This window comes from Notamacropus eugenii, chromosome 4, assembly GCF_028372415.1.
Source record: "Notamacropus eugenii isolate mMacEug1 chromosome 4, mMacEug1.pri_v2, whole genome shotgun sequence".
Classification (NCBI taxonomy): domain Eukaryota; kingdom Metazoa; phylum Chordata; class Mammalia; order Diprotodontia; family Macropodidae; genus Notamacropus; species Notamacropus eugenii.
In genome coordinates this window covers 8,857,583-8,875,660 of record NC_092875.1, presented here as the reverse complement: position 1 = coordinate 8,875,660, position 18,078 = coordinate 8,857,583, and the positions used below count along the sequence as shown (strand labels likewise).

Sequence of the window (18,078 nt, the reverse complement as noted above, 5' to 3'; positions counted from 1 at the left end):
AGGGAAAGTTGAGCCAACACACAGTTGGCAACAATGGAGCAGAAAAGGACGGGGCAGCTCTCAGAGATTTGGTGTACAGCACTGCATTTGCTCATCTGGGTCAGAACACTCACAAACACCAAGACTGGTTTGATGAAAATGATGGGGAAATTCAGAATCTGATAACCAAAAATGAGAATTCCACAGGATTTACCAGCAGGATAGGTTATCCATCTCTAAGAAGGCAGCATTTAATTCCATCAAAAGCAAAGTACAAGCAAAGCTTAGAGAGATGCAGGATTCCTGGCTCACTAAGAAGGCAGATGAAATTCAATTTTATGCTGATAGTAACAATCCAAAGAGATTTTATGATTCCCTGAAAGCTATTTATGGATCAAAAACCTGTGGTACATCACAACTACTCAGTGCTGATGGAGCCACACTGATTAGTGATAAGGACACGATCCTAGAGATGGGCTGAACACTTCCATAGTGTTCTCAACAGACTATCATCAATCAATGCTGAGGCCAGGCTGACCTCAGGTTGAAGTCGATCCCTCCTTAGCTGAATTTCCAACTGAAGAAGAGGTTTGAGGGCCATTAGGCTCCTTTCATGTGGCAGAGCACCTGGTGCTGATTCTACTCCAGCTGAGATTTACAAAGTAGGGGGACTATTGCTCATGCAAAAGCTGACTGAAATTTTCCAGATTATATGGCAAGAGGAGGTTCTCCCCCAGGAGTTCAAGGATGCCTCCATTGTCCCATCTCTGTAAAGGTAAAGGAAATAGATTGTCCTGTGACCATCATAGAGAGAGTCTGTCTCTTAGTCACTACTGGCAGAATTCTTGCTAGAGTCCTCCTTAATAGGCTGATCCTTCACCTGGAAGATGGTCATCTACCTGAGAATCAGTGTGGCTTCAGAAAGGGCCAAGGAACAGTCAATATAGTGTTTGCTGCCTGACAACTCCAGGAGAAATGCCAGGAGCAGAACAAAGGTCTGTACACAACATTTGTAGATCTGACCAAGGCCTTTGACACTGTTAGCCATGAGGGCTTATGGAAAATTATGTCAAAATTTGGTTGCCCAGAGAAATTCATCAATATTGTACATCAGTTTCATGATGGCATGTTTGCCCAGGTTCTGGATAATGGACAAAGCTCTCTTGCCTTCCCAGGCACCAATGGAGTGAAACAGGGCTGTGTGCTTGTTCCCATGCTTTTTAGCATGATGTTTTCAGCTATGATGACAAATGTTTTCAGTAAGGATGGACAGAGCATCAAAGTCAACTACCGTACTGATGGCAGGTTCTTCAACTTGAAAAAGCTACAAGCCAAGACCAGAGTGGAGGGAGGGTTGGTGCATGGTTTTCTGTTTGCAGATGATCGTGCACTCAATGCAGCCTCTGAAGCTGAGATGCAGCAGAATATGGATCAATTCTCTGCTCTTGTGATAATTTTGCCTAATAATTAACACCAAGAAAATATAGGTGCTCCATCAACCACCATCACACCATCCATATGTGGAACCATAGCACAGCAAATGGAGAAGTTTTGAATGCTGTGGATAAGTTCACTTACCTTGGTAGTGTACTTTCCAGGGATGTACACATTGACAATGAGGATGATGCACGCATTGCCAGAGCTAGCTCAGTGTTTGAGAGGTTCCAAGGAAAAGTTTAGGAGAGAACAGGTATTAGACTGACTACCATAATGAAGATCTACAGAGTCGTTGTGCTGACCTCACTGTTGTATGCTTGTGAAACATGGACAGTCTACCAGCACCATGCTAGGAAACTGAATCATTTCCATTTGAACTCTTAGGAAGATTCTGAAGACCGCCTGGCAGGATAAGGTACTGAGGTCCTCACTCAAACTAAACTGCCAAACATTGAGACTCTGCTTCAGAGAGTGCAACTCCAATGGGCTGGCCATGGAATGCCAAACATGCACTTGCCAAAACGACTTTTATGGAGAACTCACATGGGGCAGACACTCACGAGGTGGTTAGAAGAAGTGATACAAGGACACTCTCCAGGTCTCTCTTAAGAACTTTGAAATTGATTGTGTGACATGGGAAACACTGGCACAGGAACACTCAGCATGGTGTGCCCACATCAGAAAGGGTGCTACGCTCTATGAGTAAAACAGAATTGGAGTAGCTCAAAAAAACTCAAGATGTGAAAATTTAGAGAATCCACCCCAAATGTTCCCATGGACTTTTTGTGCCAGACCTGCAGCAGAAAATTCTGAGCTCTGATTGGTGTGTTCAGCCATAGTCGAACAGGCTGATGTTATTTTGGTCCTCTTTGAGCACAAAAGACAGCACCCAACTGGCGTGGGCCTGGGTTCTGACAGCAGCCCCTGTGTCCGCTCCAAGGGTGAGGAATGCAGGCCCAGAGGAGAAAACAGGTCAGAGAGGTAGGGGGACTTGGCCAGGGCCACACAGCGCTTGGGGCTCCTGACATCATAGCCTGGGCTCTGTTGGCTGCCTCTCCAGAAGTGGCGTCACTGAGGGGACAGTTCGGAGCATCTGGCCTGGGGGAGCAGGAGGTCCTGGGTGGCCGCCATGCATGGGACCCTAGGCAGCATGATCCTTTTTCACAGACATTTACTGAGGCTTAGACTTGCTGGGGTGACCCCGCACCTGACAGAGCAGCAAACTGGAGTCCTAGTGTCTCTTCATGATCTCCCCGTGCTCCAGCAGTTTCTAACCAGACATCTCATATTTCCAGTTCATGCGGGAGATGGCTGGCGCCTGGCAAATGACGGTGGAGCAGAAATACGGGCTCTTTTCTGTGGAGACAAAGGAAGCAGACCCCTTGGCAGCTTCTGAAGCGAGCCAGCCAAAGCCATGCCCCCCTGAGGTGACACCGCACTACATCTGGATAGACGTGAGTGCCCTAACCTGGCCTGGCCTCTCAGGGCCTGGCCATGGCCTCCAGGTGCCTACTCATCTGTTTGATGCTGAGGATGGGACTGGGGAGTTCAGAGAGGAGTCTGACCCTGCTCTCAGGCAGCTTATAGTCTCCTGGGGGGTGAGACACAAGCATGTTAGGTTGGGGAAAGGTATTCGGTGAGATCAAAGAGGGAGACTTGTTATCCTCAGAGAGATTAGGGGTTTGGGGAACAGATGGGGGTTGTGAAAGGGGAAGAGGCAGGAACAGAAAGTGACCTAAGTAGATGTGCTGAGATCGGAAAGTACAGAGGTTGTCTTGGGAGCTGAAAACTACCACATTGGTCAGGCATGTGCGATAACTGGGCAGGCTGGGCAGTGCCAGACCATGAAGGGCCTGGGACGAGGCTGGGCAGGGAGTGCCCCCCGGGGACTGCTCCATCCCACACCATGTGTCTGCCCACAGTTCCTGGTGCAGAGGTTTGAAATCGCAAAGTATTGCAGCTCCGACCAGGTGGAAATCTTCTCCAGCCTCCTGCAGCGCTCCATGTCGCTCAACATCGGGGGCACCAAGGGCAGCATGAACCGGCACGTGGCAGCCATCGGCCCCCGCTTCAAGTGAGCCTCTCGTGTCTCCGGGAGGGCTCTCAGGGCTCAGTCTGGAGACATCCCCTCCAAGGGATCCCTGCTGCCCCCTGTCTCTTGACCAGAGACTCAGGCTTGCCTCCTGCTGTGCCTCCCACAAGGGGATGAATGCCACCTACTGTGTGTCACACAAGGGGACAGGTGCTGGTGGGATTCTTAGGGGTCCTGATCCCAGGGGAGTGACTTCAAAGCTGTGCTGCTTGGTCCCAAGCAAGCCCTGCTAAGAATTCATACGTCCTGTTGTACTTTACCCTTTTAAAAGTGTTACATTTTTAGTGACATACATTGATCATGTCTGAAGAGTATGCCGTACTCCATACCCATGGTCCCCTCCCTCTGCCTTGGAGGAAAGAATGTCTTTCTTTTCCTCTTTTTCATGACTCAGTGACCCTCAGAAGTCTCATGTGCAGTTCTGTTACTCCCATTTTATAGATGAAGAAGCAGAGGCTCTTAAATAGGAAGTGAGCTGATGCCATACCTGCTTCCCCCTCTATCCCATGAAGGTATTGGGTTTGACACCATCTGAGGGGCCCTCAGCGGCACTTTGGGGCAGAGGGCAAGGACAGGTCTGAGACTGCAGCACTCATATTGAAGGCCCCTCACCCTTGGAAGGCAATTGGTGCAGACCAGGCTCTTCGCCCTACCTTGCTAATGGGCATCCCCTCAGAGGGCCAGCGGAAGGGAGGGCATCTGCCACAGAATAGAGGATTTCTGGAAGCCATTTCATCGAGCCATTCTTTTGGCAAAGCACAGCCTTAGTGGTACTCACTGCCTGGTTGTGTGGCAGTACCTGCTGGGCACATGTGAAGCTCCCCCAGATTAAGTGCAGGGTTTTGTTTTTTTTTTTTAACGTTAATGTAAATGATTCATCTGTATGTAATTGTGACAGCCATGCCTTGACTTTGAAGCTGGCATTCCTCAAGTAGGCACCAAGCTCCCAGTGCCAAAGCAAGGCAGGATCTAAGTCAGAGCTGAGAGCCCTGGGTGTCTGGGGATCCTCAGCAGAACATGGTGACAGAAGCCCAGCTTCTGCCCTCCTGTGTTAACTGTGTTGTCCTCGCCCTCTATACTGGAGACTCTGCGGGGCAGAGGGTCTCTGGGTCACTGGCATTCTCTTGCCCTAACCATGTGCCCCTGTGACCTCCCAACCTCCAGGCTCCTGACCCTTGGACTCTCACTGCTGCATGCTGATGTGGTCCCCAATGCCACTATCCGCAACGTCCTGCGTGAGAAGGTGTACTCAACTGCCTTTGACTACTTCAGGTATGCCCTCCTCTCCTCCTTCTAGGCCTGTAGGCTCAGGGATGCAGGAACCCTGCACACAGCCCTGCCTTGGCCCCACGGCCCCTCTTTCTGCTCCATGATTGGCATTCTTAGGCATGGCAGTGGTGCCTCATTACTCCAGCTGACTGGATTTCCCTTCGCTCCCCTGCTTGTATCCCTCAGCAGGGATGAAGGTGGGTTCTTCCATTAGGGTGCCTGCCTCGGCAGGTGTGCAGGAGCCTGGGAAACACGCCACAGGTGCAGGCAGTGGCCCTTCCATATTGAGGGGCTGCTCCAGATGGAAACGTGGCCCACCTACTTCATCGTCCCTGGGGCTGGGGGGAGGAGCTGGAGACAGTGCCCAAAGTGTGCCCAGCTTGGTCTGACACCTGTTAGCACCTGGGCTCCCAGCGAGGAAGTGCCCCTCGCAGTCTTGGCATGCCCAGCTTGCTCTAACTCATCCAGCCAGCCATTAAACCATCTGTTCGAGAGCCACCTGGGGCTTTGGGGGCTTTCTGGCTCCCTGAGATGGCCCAGGATTGCCAGCAGATGTGGAGCTTGAACTCAGCTCTCTCCAGCTCTTTCTGTCCCACTTGCCACATCTCCTCTGTGACCTTTAGGGACATTGAGGTGATGCTTTGCTATTTCCAGAATCCTTTGTGGGTCACTGGGCCAGGATGAGGATGGTGAAGCCTTAAATACCTTACACTGCCACCTCACCCTCAAAGCTATTGAACTCAGGTGGGAAAGTAGAAGTGGGCTGGACTGGGAGTCCAGGGAGGCCTGAGATTGAATCCTTCCTCTGAGCTGACTGACCAGGGACGGTTACCCACTTCTCTATGCCTCAGCGTCCTCATCTGTAAAATGGGCCATGCTTTGAGTGTTACTGTCACTGAGCCTTCGTGATAGCTGGGGGTAACCAGGGACCCTGGCAGCAGTCCAAGCTCTGGGGGTCTGCCACCCCCAGTGGGTCCAAGGATGGAGTAGAGTGATCTCCCCAAAGGACTGCTGACCTTGCTTCCTTTAGTTATCATTGTTCCAAACCACAAAAATGCCCAACAGAGTGCAGGGAGACCCCCTGCCCATGTGGGGAAGAGAGCTGCTGGTGACAGGGACTTTGGAGACCCTGTGGGGGGCCGGCCTGCCTCTGGGCCAGCCTTCACTCAGTCACCAAAGGGATCTTCCTAAAGCACAGGTCCGACCATGCTGCGCCTTGCTCAGCCAACTCTAGCAGCTGCCCATGGCCTCCAGGAGCAAGGACAATGCTTTGTTTGACCTTCAGAGTCCTCTGTGCCCTGGCCCCCTCCTCCCTTCCCAGTCTTCTTGATGATAGGTAACATTTATATAGCACCTACTACGTGCCAGGCAACATACTGAGCACTTTGCAAATTTTGTCTCATTAGATCCTGACAACAACCCAGGGAGACAGGTCCTATTGTTATCCCTATTTTGCAGATGAGGAAACTGAGGCAGACAGCAGTGAAGTAGCTTGCCCAGGTCACACAGCTAGGAAGTGTCTGAGGCTGAAATGGAGCTCAATCTTCCTGGCTCAAGGCTCAACACTCTGTCCACTGCACCATCTGGCTGCCCTTTACTTATACCTCACTGCCCAACACACACTTTTTGATCCCATGACCCCAGCCTCTTGGCTGTTCTGTGAGCAAGACCCTCTCTCCCCCAGCTCTGGACATTCTCTCTGGCCCCCAGTTATGGAATGCTCTTCCTCCTATGCTGTCACCACTGACCTTCTTGGCTTCCTGTAAGTCCCAGCTAAAATCCCACCTCCTCCAGGAAGCCTTCTACGGCCTTTCCTCTGTTAATGACTTACTTTTTCTCCTGTGTGAAGCTGGCATGGCATCCATTAATTAGCTCGTGAGCAGGGCCTGGCACACTTGATAGCTGTTGATTGACTGAGACGTGGCTTGTGGAGGGCCGCAGCCTGTCTGAGTTCTGCTCGTTCCCAGGCTGCGAGTCCCTTTGCTCTCTTGATTTTTAGTTGTCCACTGAGGTTCCCTACGCAAGGAGACATGACTTGTGGAGGGCCGCAGCCTGTCTGAGTTCTGCTCGTTCCCAGGCCGCGAGTCCCTTTGCTCTCTTGATTTTTAGTTGTCCACCGAGGTTCCCTACCCAAGGAGACGTGACTTGTGGAGGGCCGCAGCCTGTCTGAATTCTGCTCGTCCCCAGGCCACGAGTCCCTTTGCTCTCTTGGTTTTCAGTTGTCCACCGAGGTTCCCTACCCAAGGAGAAAACCAGCTGCGTGAAGACATTAGCATCTTGATCAAGTTCTGGACTGCCATGTTCTCTGACAAGAAGTACCTCACTGCCAGCCAGCTCGTGCCTCCGGGTGAGTATGACTCTGGGCCTGGATAGCGTGGCCAGAGCCCGCCATCTTGCCCACCCACCTTCCTGTCCTAGCTTCCATCCCCCCCGCCTTCTTCAAGAGCCAGTAAGGAAGCCACCAAAACTGCGCTCACCTCTACCTGCCAGAGTTCCCCCCTGACTTTTACTTCACAGACACTTGTAACAGATGGGATCACGTGGCCTTTGGGTGAATAGAGGGGGACCACTGCTGAGCTCAGCATCCCACAGACAGCGGCACCTGGTGCTTTTCATGGCACCTCCTGATGACCAGGGAAGAAACAGGGCCAAGGGCACACATGTGCCCAGCAGCCGGCAGCCGTGTGGCGCTCTTGCCCTGGGGCCCCTCAGAGTGCCAGCATGTTGCAGTCCAGTCCTGGATGCTCGTAAAGATCTAGGAGTTCACTGAGGGTGCAGTGTCACTTAGAAAGATTGTTATTCCTCACTCCGTGCTTCCCTGAGAAGGGGCGAGCCCTCGGCTGCCCAGGAGGATCCCAAGGTTCCTGGAGGACAAGGATTTACCATCCTAGAATCTGGGCTAGTGCCTGGCATCACAGATGATCCAAGCTGGAATGCAGTGGCGCCTCGCCCGATCCTGGGGAGCCACAGGAATTTCCGACTAGGAGGACCTCCACCAGTGGGGAGCTCGGCTCCCAGAGTCCTGATGAACCTCAGAGGCATCTGATCCCACTAAGTCTTGACCAGGATCTCCCTTCTAGAGAATTTCTCGCACAGGGGTCTTGTAAGCTGGTCTTGCACATCTCTGGAGGGAGGTGGGGTAGGCTTGCTGCTTCTGCCCAGTCTGCTTCCTTGTACCTCCCACGCAGAGTCAGGAGGAAGGGGGCTAGGTCCAGGGTCTGCCTGTGTGTCTACTGGGCTATGCCCTTCCTGAAATGTGGGCACCAGACCCATCAGAACACTGGCACAAGAGGTGTCAGCCCTGGTTCTAGAAGCTGCTTAGGGCACTGGGAAGACTTCCCCACAGTGCAGTTGAGCAGGGCACAGTGTGGGATAGGCCCCAAGCCCAGAGAAAGTCGGCCCTGTGTGCAGGGACTCACCCCTTAGCTGAGGACTAGGTACACACATGTGTCATAGCCAGTGGTATGTGATAGTTTCATGAGCAAGTTGTGAGGTGGAAGGAGACAGTCTGGGAAGGCCTCCTGGAGGAGGTAGGAGTCTAGCTAGGCTGTAGAGCATGGGCAGAGATGGAAAGTGAGGCCATTACAGGCAGTGGCCAAGTGAGCTGAGGCATGGAGAAGGAAGTCTGCCTGGGCAGCAGAGGCTGTGGAGGTCAGGCAGGAGGGGTACAGAGCCCCTAGAAACCTCAGCAGAGGAGCGGTGCCTCAGGAAAATGGTTTGGAGCAGGGGAGAGGGAAGAGGTGAGGCAGGAGGGGGTGGCTGGGGCAGCCTTGCCCGCATGACCAGCATGTGGAACAGGTCCTCCCCCAGGAGCAGCCGTCAGCTGCCTCGGGCTTTCTCCTGGCTGGCGACCTCCACCTCAGGCTAAAGCAGAATAACTAACCCCATGTGCTTTCTCTTGAGAGCCTTTATTTTAGGGTACCGTGTTATGTTTGACTGTAGATAACCAAGACACTCGGAGTAACCTGGATATAACCGTTGGCTCTCGACAGCAAGCCACCCAGGGCTGGATCAATACTTACCCACTGTCCAGCGGCATGTCAACCATCTCCAAGAAATCAGGTCATCTAGTTCTTTGTTCGCGCGCCCACCTTGTCTTTCCTCTCCTCAGCAAGCGCTCAGTCCGAGTATGCCGGCTCACTCCGGCGCCCTGCCTGAGTCCTTGCTGGAGATCACTGTGCCATCATCATCGCTGTCTGCCATCGGCGCCTCCATCCCGTCATGCTCATCATAGCCCCTGGTTAGCGCATCTCGCTGTAGGACAGGGAGGGCCAGGAGTCTTAGGCCTGTGCCCCAAGGAAGAGACCACACCAGCAGCTAAAAAGTGGCAGAGCCAACGCTCAGACCAAGGCCTTCGGCTCAGCCAACATTGGGGAGGGCCGATTACCTGTGAGGCCCCGGGCTCAGCATTTGGGATACCAAGGCTGGTTCAGCCTCAACCTTACTCTCCATTTAGAGTCCGATAAGGGGAAGACGCCCATGAAAGTACTCAGGAGATGAGGAAGACTGAGATGGGCACTGGGCGGCTCTTCCTGGGCTGACCCTGAGGCCATGGAGCCTTGCCAGGCGCTCCCACAAGCGAGCAGGCCCGGGCCGTGCTTGGTCTGATGTCAGCTGCAATGACTGGGTCAAGGGCAGCCTCATCCGTCTCCTGGGAACTGAACACACAGACACACTTGCTGACAAGTGCACTCTTTCCTCTTTGCTCTCAAGGGATGTCTAAGAAGACCAACAGAGGCACACAGCTGCACAAGTACTATATGAAGCGGAGGACGCTGCTGCTGTCCCTTCTGGTGAGTCAGTCCCTTTGGTGGGTGGCCATCACCCCTACCCTCCCTTCCACAGCATCCTGCCTCTGCAGAGGCTTTCTGGGCTGTGGTCCACAGCGTGCTCTGACTCCTGCCTCTACATGACCCACCAGCAGGTCCAGGGTCCCAGCCCCAGATGGGATCTGCTTGAGGGACTCAGTGGTGGGTGGCTGGCCGGCCACTGGGTCAAGGAACTCATGACCCACAGACCATTGCAGATGGTGACAGAGTGAGGGGCGGGGGGCCAGGACTTGATGGGTCACCCTCTCTAACCTTGACCTTAGCTGTTGGTCCTCCACGTGGGAGGGCCCGTGTCAGGATGGGTTCCTAGACACAAGTGGAACCCGGTGGAGCCTTGGCAGCAGCCAGACAGGACAGCTGCTGAGACTCCAAGTTAAGCCACCAGGTCTTTTGGGGAAACTGGTAAGAGCACCTGGCTGAGGTCCCTCGAGGGTGCTGGGGAGCCAAAAGGTGGCTCTAAGGGTCATTCCCAGGATAGCTGCAGCCATTCCCAACAGTGTAGCCCTGCCAGCATGGGCTCTTCCCATCTTCCATCAGTTCTCCAGAGAGTTTCATGGTGTCCTGGATGGTCGGTCATGATGTGTCAGACACTGTACTGAGTGCTGGGGGTACCAGCACCTACAAAAAGAAAGCTGGTCCCTGCCCTCAAGAAGCTGGTGGCCCAGAAAAAAAGGGTGGAAAATGGACTGGGGGGAGTCCAGAGAGAGGCCCTCTGGATGCTGGGACATTTCCTTTCTTTTCATCTCGAGTGCTCAGCTCAGGGTCTGCCACAGGGCGTTTGCCCTGCTGCACCTGATTCTCCTCCACTCAGCAGCCACAGACCCACCCTCTCCTCTTCCTTCCTTCCTCCCAGGGGCACCTCCAGGAGTGGGGAGCAAGCCCTCCCACTGGCATTTCTGGCTTTTCCCTTTGACTCTCTCAACATCCCACCTCTCACCTCGGAGTCTTTGCTCTGACTATGCCCCACACCTGGCAGGCTCTCCTCCTCACTGCCACCTTCTGGCTGCATTTAAAATGCCCCCAAGTCTCCCCTTATCTGAGTGGCCTTTCCCAGCCCCCCAGCTACCTGTCTGGTTTGTCTGTAGTTGACCAGACACACAGTAGGTGTTTATCAGGACCAGATGGCAGCCTGATAAAACTGGAAGTCATCTGCTCATTAAAGCTCCTTGTGACAATCACGGGTCAGATGGAGTGCCAAGTGGAAACCCTTCTCATAGTGCCCAAATCCCCTGATGCATTCCTGTCTGTGGGGTACTCTGGACTGATGGTACAAAGTCCACAGGCATACCCAGGGAAATGTGTGGTGTTCAGACACACAGGTTGGGGGCTGCCACGGCCCACTTGTCCAGGAGGGACCTCGGCAGCCACTGAGCCCAGCCTCTGTTTATAAATGAGGAAACTGAGACTCTGGCAAATGAAAGAACTTGTCCAGGTTCACCCAGCTCCTGAGGGCATAAGGCAGAATTCTCACTGAGGTCTTCCCAAATCCAGGCCCTGGCCTCTATCCATTATGCCACCCTAATGACCTGAGACAGACTCTAGAACCCCAGAGCTCCCTCTTTGCTACCAAGATTCCTTTCTGGTCTGTAGAGTAGGCAAGGGTTCCCCCATAGGCGATCAGGGCTCCAGCCTTGCTGGGCCTTCATGCATGTCCCCATCATGCTCCTGTCACAGGTTCCCAGAACCCTCTCCTCCATCTGACCTTGGAGGTGGCATGGGTAGAGTCCATGTTCCCCATTTACCAAGGAATCCCAGAGCCACACATGTGGCCTTAAGTGTGACCTGGCTCCACTCAAGATGATCTGGCTGCAGCCTGTGGCAGTAGGGCAAGCATTAGGGCACCGTAGAGGGTTCTGGCCTTGGCCCAGGCCTAGCCCTGCCAGCATCCCTTCTTCCTGAGCCTTGCGGCAGTGGAATGAACGCTGCTCTGGCATCAGCCTACCACTGATGTGCCAGCTGGCCTTGAGCTCTAGGCCTCAGCTGCCTCATCTGGGCACCACCCACCTTCCTAAGGGCCCAATGCCAGCTCTGCCACACTCAACATGAGCTCTCCTGACAATGGAGCCTGCAGAGGAGCCGACCCTGTTCTTGGTCCTTCCAGGCCACAGAGATTGAGCGTCTGATCACCTGGTACAACCCCCTGTCAGCCCCTGAGCTGGAGCTGGACCAGACTGGGGAGAGCAGCGTGGCCAACTGGAAATCCAAATACGTTAGCATGAGCGAGAAACAGTGGAAGGACAATGTGAATTTGGCCTGGAGCATCTCCCCGCACCTGGCTGTGCAGCTGCCCTCCAGGTGGGCACCAGGAGAGAGAAGGCTGTGGGGGAGGGGACCATGCAGCTGCCCTCCAGGTGGGCACTAGGGGAGGGAAGGCTGTGGAGGGGGGGGCCATGCCACAGTCCTCCAGATTGGCACCAGGAGGGAGGCCATGGAAGGCCTCCATGGCAGCTGGGCAGCACCCTCAGGGCCACCCCTGCGTCCACCCTTGAGGATGTAAAGCTTCCAGTAAGAATGGAAAGGCCAAGCCAAGGAGGTTGGGCAGAAAGTGCTGCCAAGGGAATGGTGCCTGTCAGGTGCCTGGAAGACCTTAATAGGCTACACATTGGCTCTTGGCCTTGTTGCCTGTGGGCAACAGAAGGCCCTTGGGGCTTTGGAAAAACAGGAAGAGTTCTTCACTCCCACATGGTGCACCATGAGAGGCAGGCTGTCAGGGAGGTCCTGGAGTGTCAATCTAACTTGCCCTCTGCCCCTTTCCTTCATGTCCTGGCACAGGGCTCATGGAGCAGCCTCTAGCTGCTCCAGAATAGGCAGCTCTGTGGTGGCCAAGTGGAGGCCAACCTACCTTGGCAGAGGGGCCTCCCCCTGGGGTAAGCAGACCCCCTGCCCGTGGCCAGAGAAGAGGCTGGGTTCCCAGAGAGGTGGTCTCTGCCTTCTCGGTGCCCCCCCAGCCTGGTCAGAGGGTATGCACAGAGCATGGAGAGAACCAGGATGGGGGCTGGGAAGGAGCCTCCAGGGAAGGTCAGGGGAGCTGTCCAGGCCCAAGGCACACCATCCAGCCTCCTCCTGTCCACCAGCGTTTGACTCAGCTTTTCTGTTGATGCTGAGGCCTGTATCTGTTAGTGCTCATCTGTCCCCATCTGTCTCAGATTCAAGAATATGGAAGCCATTGGGACCGAAGTGACGCGGCTGGTGCGGCTGGACCCGGGCGCTGTCAGCGACTTGCCAGAAGCCATCAAGGTAGTGGCCCTCCCTCCCACCACTCTCTCGCTGCTCCCTTTGATGTTTCGGGAGGAGGCCAGTGCTTGCCCTTTGTTTGGTAGCCTGGCTCTGCCAGGGCCAGCAACTATGAGGCCACTCTGAGCCTTTGTTCATTTCTGTTTGCCCAGTGCTTGACACAGAGCCCCTAGGTGTAAAGTTGAGTTGAATGCATCCATTTTAATCTAAACACTTGCTGCTGTGCCCAAGGGGTCTCTGTTGAACCCCACCCCCCAGCCCTGATCCTTTTTCCTCCCACCTCCTGTCCAAACACATTTAGTACAGCAGTGACCTTTCTTTCTTTCCCTATGAGTCTGGGGATGTCAGGACCATTGATGCCATTTTATGAAGGAGAAATGAGTGGTCTTCATGTTCTGGCATCCGCCTGGACCATCCCTGAAATGACTTCTGGTCCCTCCTCTCCAGTACCTGGTGACCTGGCACACCATTGATGCAGATGCCCCTGAGCTCAGCCACGTGCTGTGCTGGGCCCCGACAGACCCTCCCACCGGCCTCTCCTACTTCTCCAGCATGTACCCACCCCACCCCCTCACTGCACAGTATGGAGTCAAGGTCTTGCGGTCCTTTCCTCCGGTAAGACCCCCGGAGTCCCCCGACCCTGCCCTCGGGCCCAACCTTCGCCCTAGTCCCAGGCCAGGTTTTAGGGGAAGGTTCTTGTCTTCTAAGCATAGAGTAGAAGAAGAGAAGAGTTTGGGGGCCCCGGCCCAGTGAGAGGCTGGGAGCCCAGGAGGCTGCTGTGCAGGGGTCCGCTGTTCCTGGCTCAGAGCTCCAGGCACAGCCCTCCCTCTGTCTCCTCCTCCAGTCTGTGCCCAGCAGCCATCTCCTCGCCCATCACACAGGGTGGGCCTTGGCTCTTCTGGGGAGCTGCCACAGGTCACACCTTCATGGGTCTTAGGTAATTCTTGTCTTGATTTTACTCTTTATTCTTGATTTTTGTCTCCTCTGGTAGGATGCCATTTTGTTCTACATCCCCCAGATTGTGCAGGCCCTGAGGTACGACAAGGTGAGGCTCCTTCTCCCTCCTGGAGGTTAGCATGGTTGTTTGATGGACTGACTGACCAACAGAGTGACAGTGGGCTCATCCAGGGCAGGAGCCTGTGGCCATGAGCCAGGGGTCTGGACACACATAGGCAAAGCACAGACAGCAGGAGAGGGGCCTAGGGACCTGACAGCAGAGGCAGGAGCTGTGAGGCTGGCCAGCCTAGCAACCACAAAGGAACCTCAGGCAGACGCCAGGTCCTCGCAGTCACCTCCTCTGGGGTCTTGGCCCCAGGTGCAGCAGCTTGTAAGGTCCTGGCTTTCATCTTATCCTTCAGTAAGTGGAGGAAGTGGCCCAGGTGTGACTGACCAGGAGGGTGGGACTGGGGCCCAGGCAGGATCCCCAGGTCACACTGCACCACGGTGCCTGGGCCTGGGAGGGGGATGCACTGAAGGAGGGGCATAACCAGGGTGTGGCCATGGTGCCTCCCACACACTCTGCTGTCCACTGAGCGCCAGGAGTCTGAGGAGCTGCGAGGGGTCGGGGGGTAGATGTGGGGCCGCACCAGGAGGAGCTCGCTCCCCCATGGAACAAGCCAAGTTGCCCTGGACCTTGATGGCTAGCTCCTGCTTGGGGCTGCTGAACCAGAGCCTATGAGGTTGACCAGGGCCAGTCCTTCCTGCCTTACCTGCACCCCTGCGCTGAGAGGGCACAGAATGGGGCAGTCAGGGGCCTGCCTTAATTGCAGATGGGCTATGTCCGCGAGTACATCCTGTGGGCCGCAGCCAAGTCCCAACTGCTGGCACATCAGTTCATCTGGAACATGAAGACCAATATCTTCTTGGACGAAGAAGGTCACCAGAAGGATCGTGAGTATTTGGCTATGCCCACTGCCCTGGGCCCACATCCCTCATGTCCCCCCATCCCCCTGCCCTGGGCCCACATCCCCCATGAACCCCATCCCCCTGCCCCGGATCCACGTCCCCCATGTCCCTCCATCTTCCCTATGCTGGACTCTCTTAAGGGGCTCACAGACCCCTCACTCAAAGGAAAAATGTCCCTGCTTTGAAAATTTGAAGCCTCAGAGCTTGAAGGGGTCTCCTTCCTATTGATGCACTTGGGTGCCATGACCCTGGGCCGGGCTGTGCAGAGTTCCCAGCAGCCCCTGCACTAGAAGAGTCACTGGCCTTGGCCAGGGTTCAGCTTCAGGAAGGCGACCACATCTCCTAGTCTGTGAAATGGAGAGAAGAGCCAGCCTTTGCCCGATATGCCCCTTCCACTGGTCCTGGCACAGCCCCTGGAGCCATCCCTCTCCTCAGCTCTCCTCCCCGTGGTCTCCTGGCTGTGTCCGGGTCTGGCCACACCCTGCATGAGGGTGATGTTTCTCTTTCTTTCCCTCAGCGGACATCGGGGAGCTCCTGGAGCAGCTGGTGGAGGAGATCACGGGCTCTCTGTCAGGCCCCGCCAAGGACTTCTATCAGCGGGAGTTTGATTTCTTTAACAAGATCACCAACGTGTCAGCCATAATCAAGTGAGCTGCCTGGCCCAGGACTGGTGCTTGGATGAGGGGGGAGGAGGCACCCCAGCTTGGGAGAGGTTCTGCCTCTCCACAGCCCAAGGGGGCCTGGCAGTATTTGCACTGCTGGTTTTCACAGGGTTCTCATGAGTGAGATGAATGTTTTCTACAAATAGGAGCTGTCCTAATTATGTTTTATATGAAGGTGCTGAGGTGACCAAGCCTGGCTTAAGAGGAGCTTTGTGGGAAATTTGCCTGAGGTCTTAATGGACCACAATTCCAGTATTAGACAACCTTGTGAAGTAGTAGCCAAAAAAGTAGCTGTCTCAGGCTGCCTCTGTAGAACCCTACCCTAAGGAGTAATATCCTGTCCTGCCCCTCTCCCCTCCCCGCCCCCCCACCTCAAAAGACTGTGTTCTGTCTGAATAGTCCCTTTTAAGAGGCCCCACAGCCCAGGAGCAGAACAGGTAGCAGAAGTGGGTAAGAGATTCACGTGGGAATTAGGAGCAGAAAAGACTCGGGGAGCAGAAGGTGGGACCAGGACCAGAAGCTAAGAGTGGGGGTGACTGGGCTCCAGACTGGGGTCAGGATGAGGAAGACGTATCAGAGTGGGTACACACACACACACACACACACACACACACACAGAGCACTCCCTTCCTGGCTTCCTCCAGCTCTGAGACACTGTCATTCGACCTCAGTGCCTAGTGCTTGAAGCTGGGGAAATCTTATGAGGCTTCCTGAAGGAGGCAGCCCCTGGACAGGCCTCAGAGGGAAGGAGGTGGTACTGAGCAGGTGGGAGAGGCTGCAGAGGTTCACCCCAGTGGTCTCCCCTAGTCCTAGGGAGCCCCTGAAGGTGTGAGAGTGAGAACAGCTGGTAGACTGGTAGCCTCCCCCTGGACCTTTGAGCCTCCCGCAGAGGAGGCAGGAAAAAGCAAAGGCCAGTCACTGAGCAGCTCTGCTCCCTGTGTTTCCCCAGGCCTTTTCCAAAAGGTGACGAGCGGAAGAAAGCATGTCTGAACGCCCTGGCAGATGTGAAGGTGCAGCCATGTAAGCAGCCCTGACGGCCCCAGTGCCTTCTGCCCTGTTGTGAGAGGAAGACCTTCCTAAGGGGAGCTGGGGTGGTCCATTCATGTGCCTCCTTCTGCAGCCTGACTTTGGCAGGGGACCACATTCCTCTTGTTTCCTGACCAGGGTGGAAAGTGTCCAGACGAGGACACTTTGGGTGGGGAAGGGTCCTATGGGGGTATCTGAGGAGACACAGACTATAGGGTGTTTGGTCTGCAAGGCCAGGGTTGGAAGAGGCAGCACGCTTGTCCCTGCTTGCCCCACTGTCAACACTCTTTGTCCCAGCTTCCTCCCTGCAAGTCATCAGGCAGAGGTGGAAGGGACAAGGGGTCCTACAATGTTGTTCAGGCTTTCCCTTAACTTGTCAGCCAGAGGGATTGGGGCCCCTGCCCTCAAGGAGGCTTTAGTCTAAAGACAAAGAGCAGAGAGGGAAGGCATCTAGGGTATGGGGGCCAGCCATTGCAAAGGCCTGGAGAGGGAGATGACAGTATCACATTTGGGAGCTGTGAGGAGGCCAGTGTAGCTGGACCGCAGAATATAAGGTGGCGCATCAGGAGTAAGACCACAGGGGAGGCCTGAGGAGAAGAGATGCTGGAGATAATAGGGAGCCACGGGAGATCACCAGCAGGGAAGGGAAGCACTGGTGTGGCAGCTGAGAAGCGGAGAGTAGGCTGAACTAGGGGGAGACATCGGGCTGCTGTCATGGGCCAGGGAAGGCAAGAGTTGGCACTTCTGGGAGCCCATAACAGGAGGGGCAAGAGGGCCTGTGTCCATGGGGAAGGATGGCAGCTATACTCAGGCCCCCCAGGGCCTGGGGAGGCCACCTCACTCTCCCTTCCCTGGGTCTCCTCCCTTTCTTTCCCAAGGCCCAGGCTTTCCGAGCAGCTGATTTCCTCCTTGGCCTCATCTTGGCCTGGGCTCCCTGACCCAACAGCACAGGTCAGGCTGCCCAGAGCTGGGTCACTGCTGGCCAACTCTCCCAGTCAGGCTGTAGCCCCTGGATTAGAGTAGGGGGCACCCTGCCCACACACTGTAGCTTGATGGGCTCCCTCCCATTCTAGGCTGCTACCTCCCAAGTAACCCTGAGGCCATTGTGCTGGACATCGACTACAAGTCAGGAACCCCAATGCAGAGGTGAGCTGCGACCCTCCCACAGCCCAGGGGTGGTCCTGGGGGGCTGTCAGCAGGGCTGAGGATCCCCCCATGGCCTTTAGAATGGTGAATCACAGCCTGTCCCTTTATCCTTGCAGTGCTGCCAAGGCCCCGTACCTGGCCAAGTTTAAGGTGAAGCGTTGCGGGGTCAGTGAGCTTGAGAAAGAAGGTCAGTGCAGAGCTTTGGCCCTCACACCCATGGGCATCTGTCCGGCCCCAGCCCCTGGCCAGAGTCTGGGCTGAGAGCCACAGTTGGGAGAGGGGAGGATGATGCCAGTTTGGCAGGCGGGGCAGGGGAGAAGAGAGGGTTGGGCTGATGATTCTCATTCTGCCTCCTCTGGGGAAGCACCTGTTTGCATGCCAGCCTTCCCTCATCAGTTTAAGCTAGTGCTCAGCTTGTCCCCTCCTCCCCCTTCCCCTTCCCCCCCCCCCCCCCACTTCGCAGTCATGGACCCACACAGTCAGTCATTCAGCATTGATT

At 55.1% G+C, this 18,078-nt stretch overlaps 1 protein-coding gene across 1 annotated transcript in view; it reads left to right on the top strand.

Moving 5' to 3' along the window:
• The window catches only part of PI4KA (phosphatidylinositol 4-kinase alpha), a 120,236-nt gene that overhangs the window by 91,574 nt on the left and 10,584 nt on the right, over positions 1 to 18,078 (top strand). Inside the window, exons 33-47 of the mRNA XM_072599706.1 lie at positions 2,712 to 2,870; positions 3,339 to 3,490; positions 4,673 to 4,780; positions 6,997 to 7,124; positions 8,720 to 8,839; positions 9,491 to 9,570; positions 11,708 to 11,901; positions 12,753 to 12,843; positions 13,288 to 13,455; positions 13,832 to 13,885; positions 14,610 to 14,730; positions 15,263 to 15,392; positions 16,357 to 16,427; positions 17,507 to 17,579; positions 17,696 to 17,766. Coding sequence (XP_072455807.1) covers positions 2,712 to 2,870; positions 3,339 to 3,490; positions 4,673 to 4,780; positions 6,997 to 7,124; positions 8,720 to 8,839; positions 9,491 to 9,570; positions 11,708 to 11,901; positions 12,753 to 12,843; positions 13,288 to 13,455; positions 13,832 to 13,885; positions 14,610 to 14,730; positions 15,263 to 15,392; positions 16,357 to 16,427; positions 17,507 to 17,579; positions 17,696 to 17,766 — 1,720 coding nt within the window. The remainder of the gene's footprint in view (positions 1 to 2,711; positions 2,871 to 3,338; positions 3,491 to 4,672; positions 4,781 to 6,996; positions 7,125 to 8,719; positions 8,840 to 9,490; positions 9,571 to 11,707; positions 11,902 to 12,752; positions 12,844 to 13,287; positions 13,456 to 13,831; positions 13,886 to 14,609; positions 14,731 to 15,262; positions 15,393 to 16,356; positions 16,428 to 17,506; positions 17,580 to 17,695; positions 17,767 to 18,078) is intronic.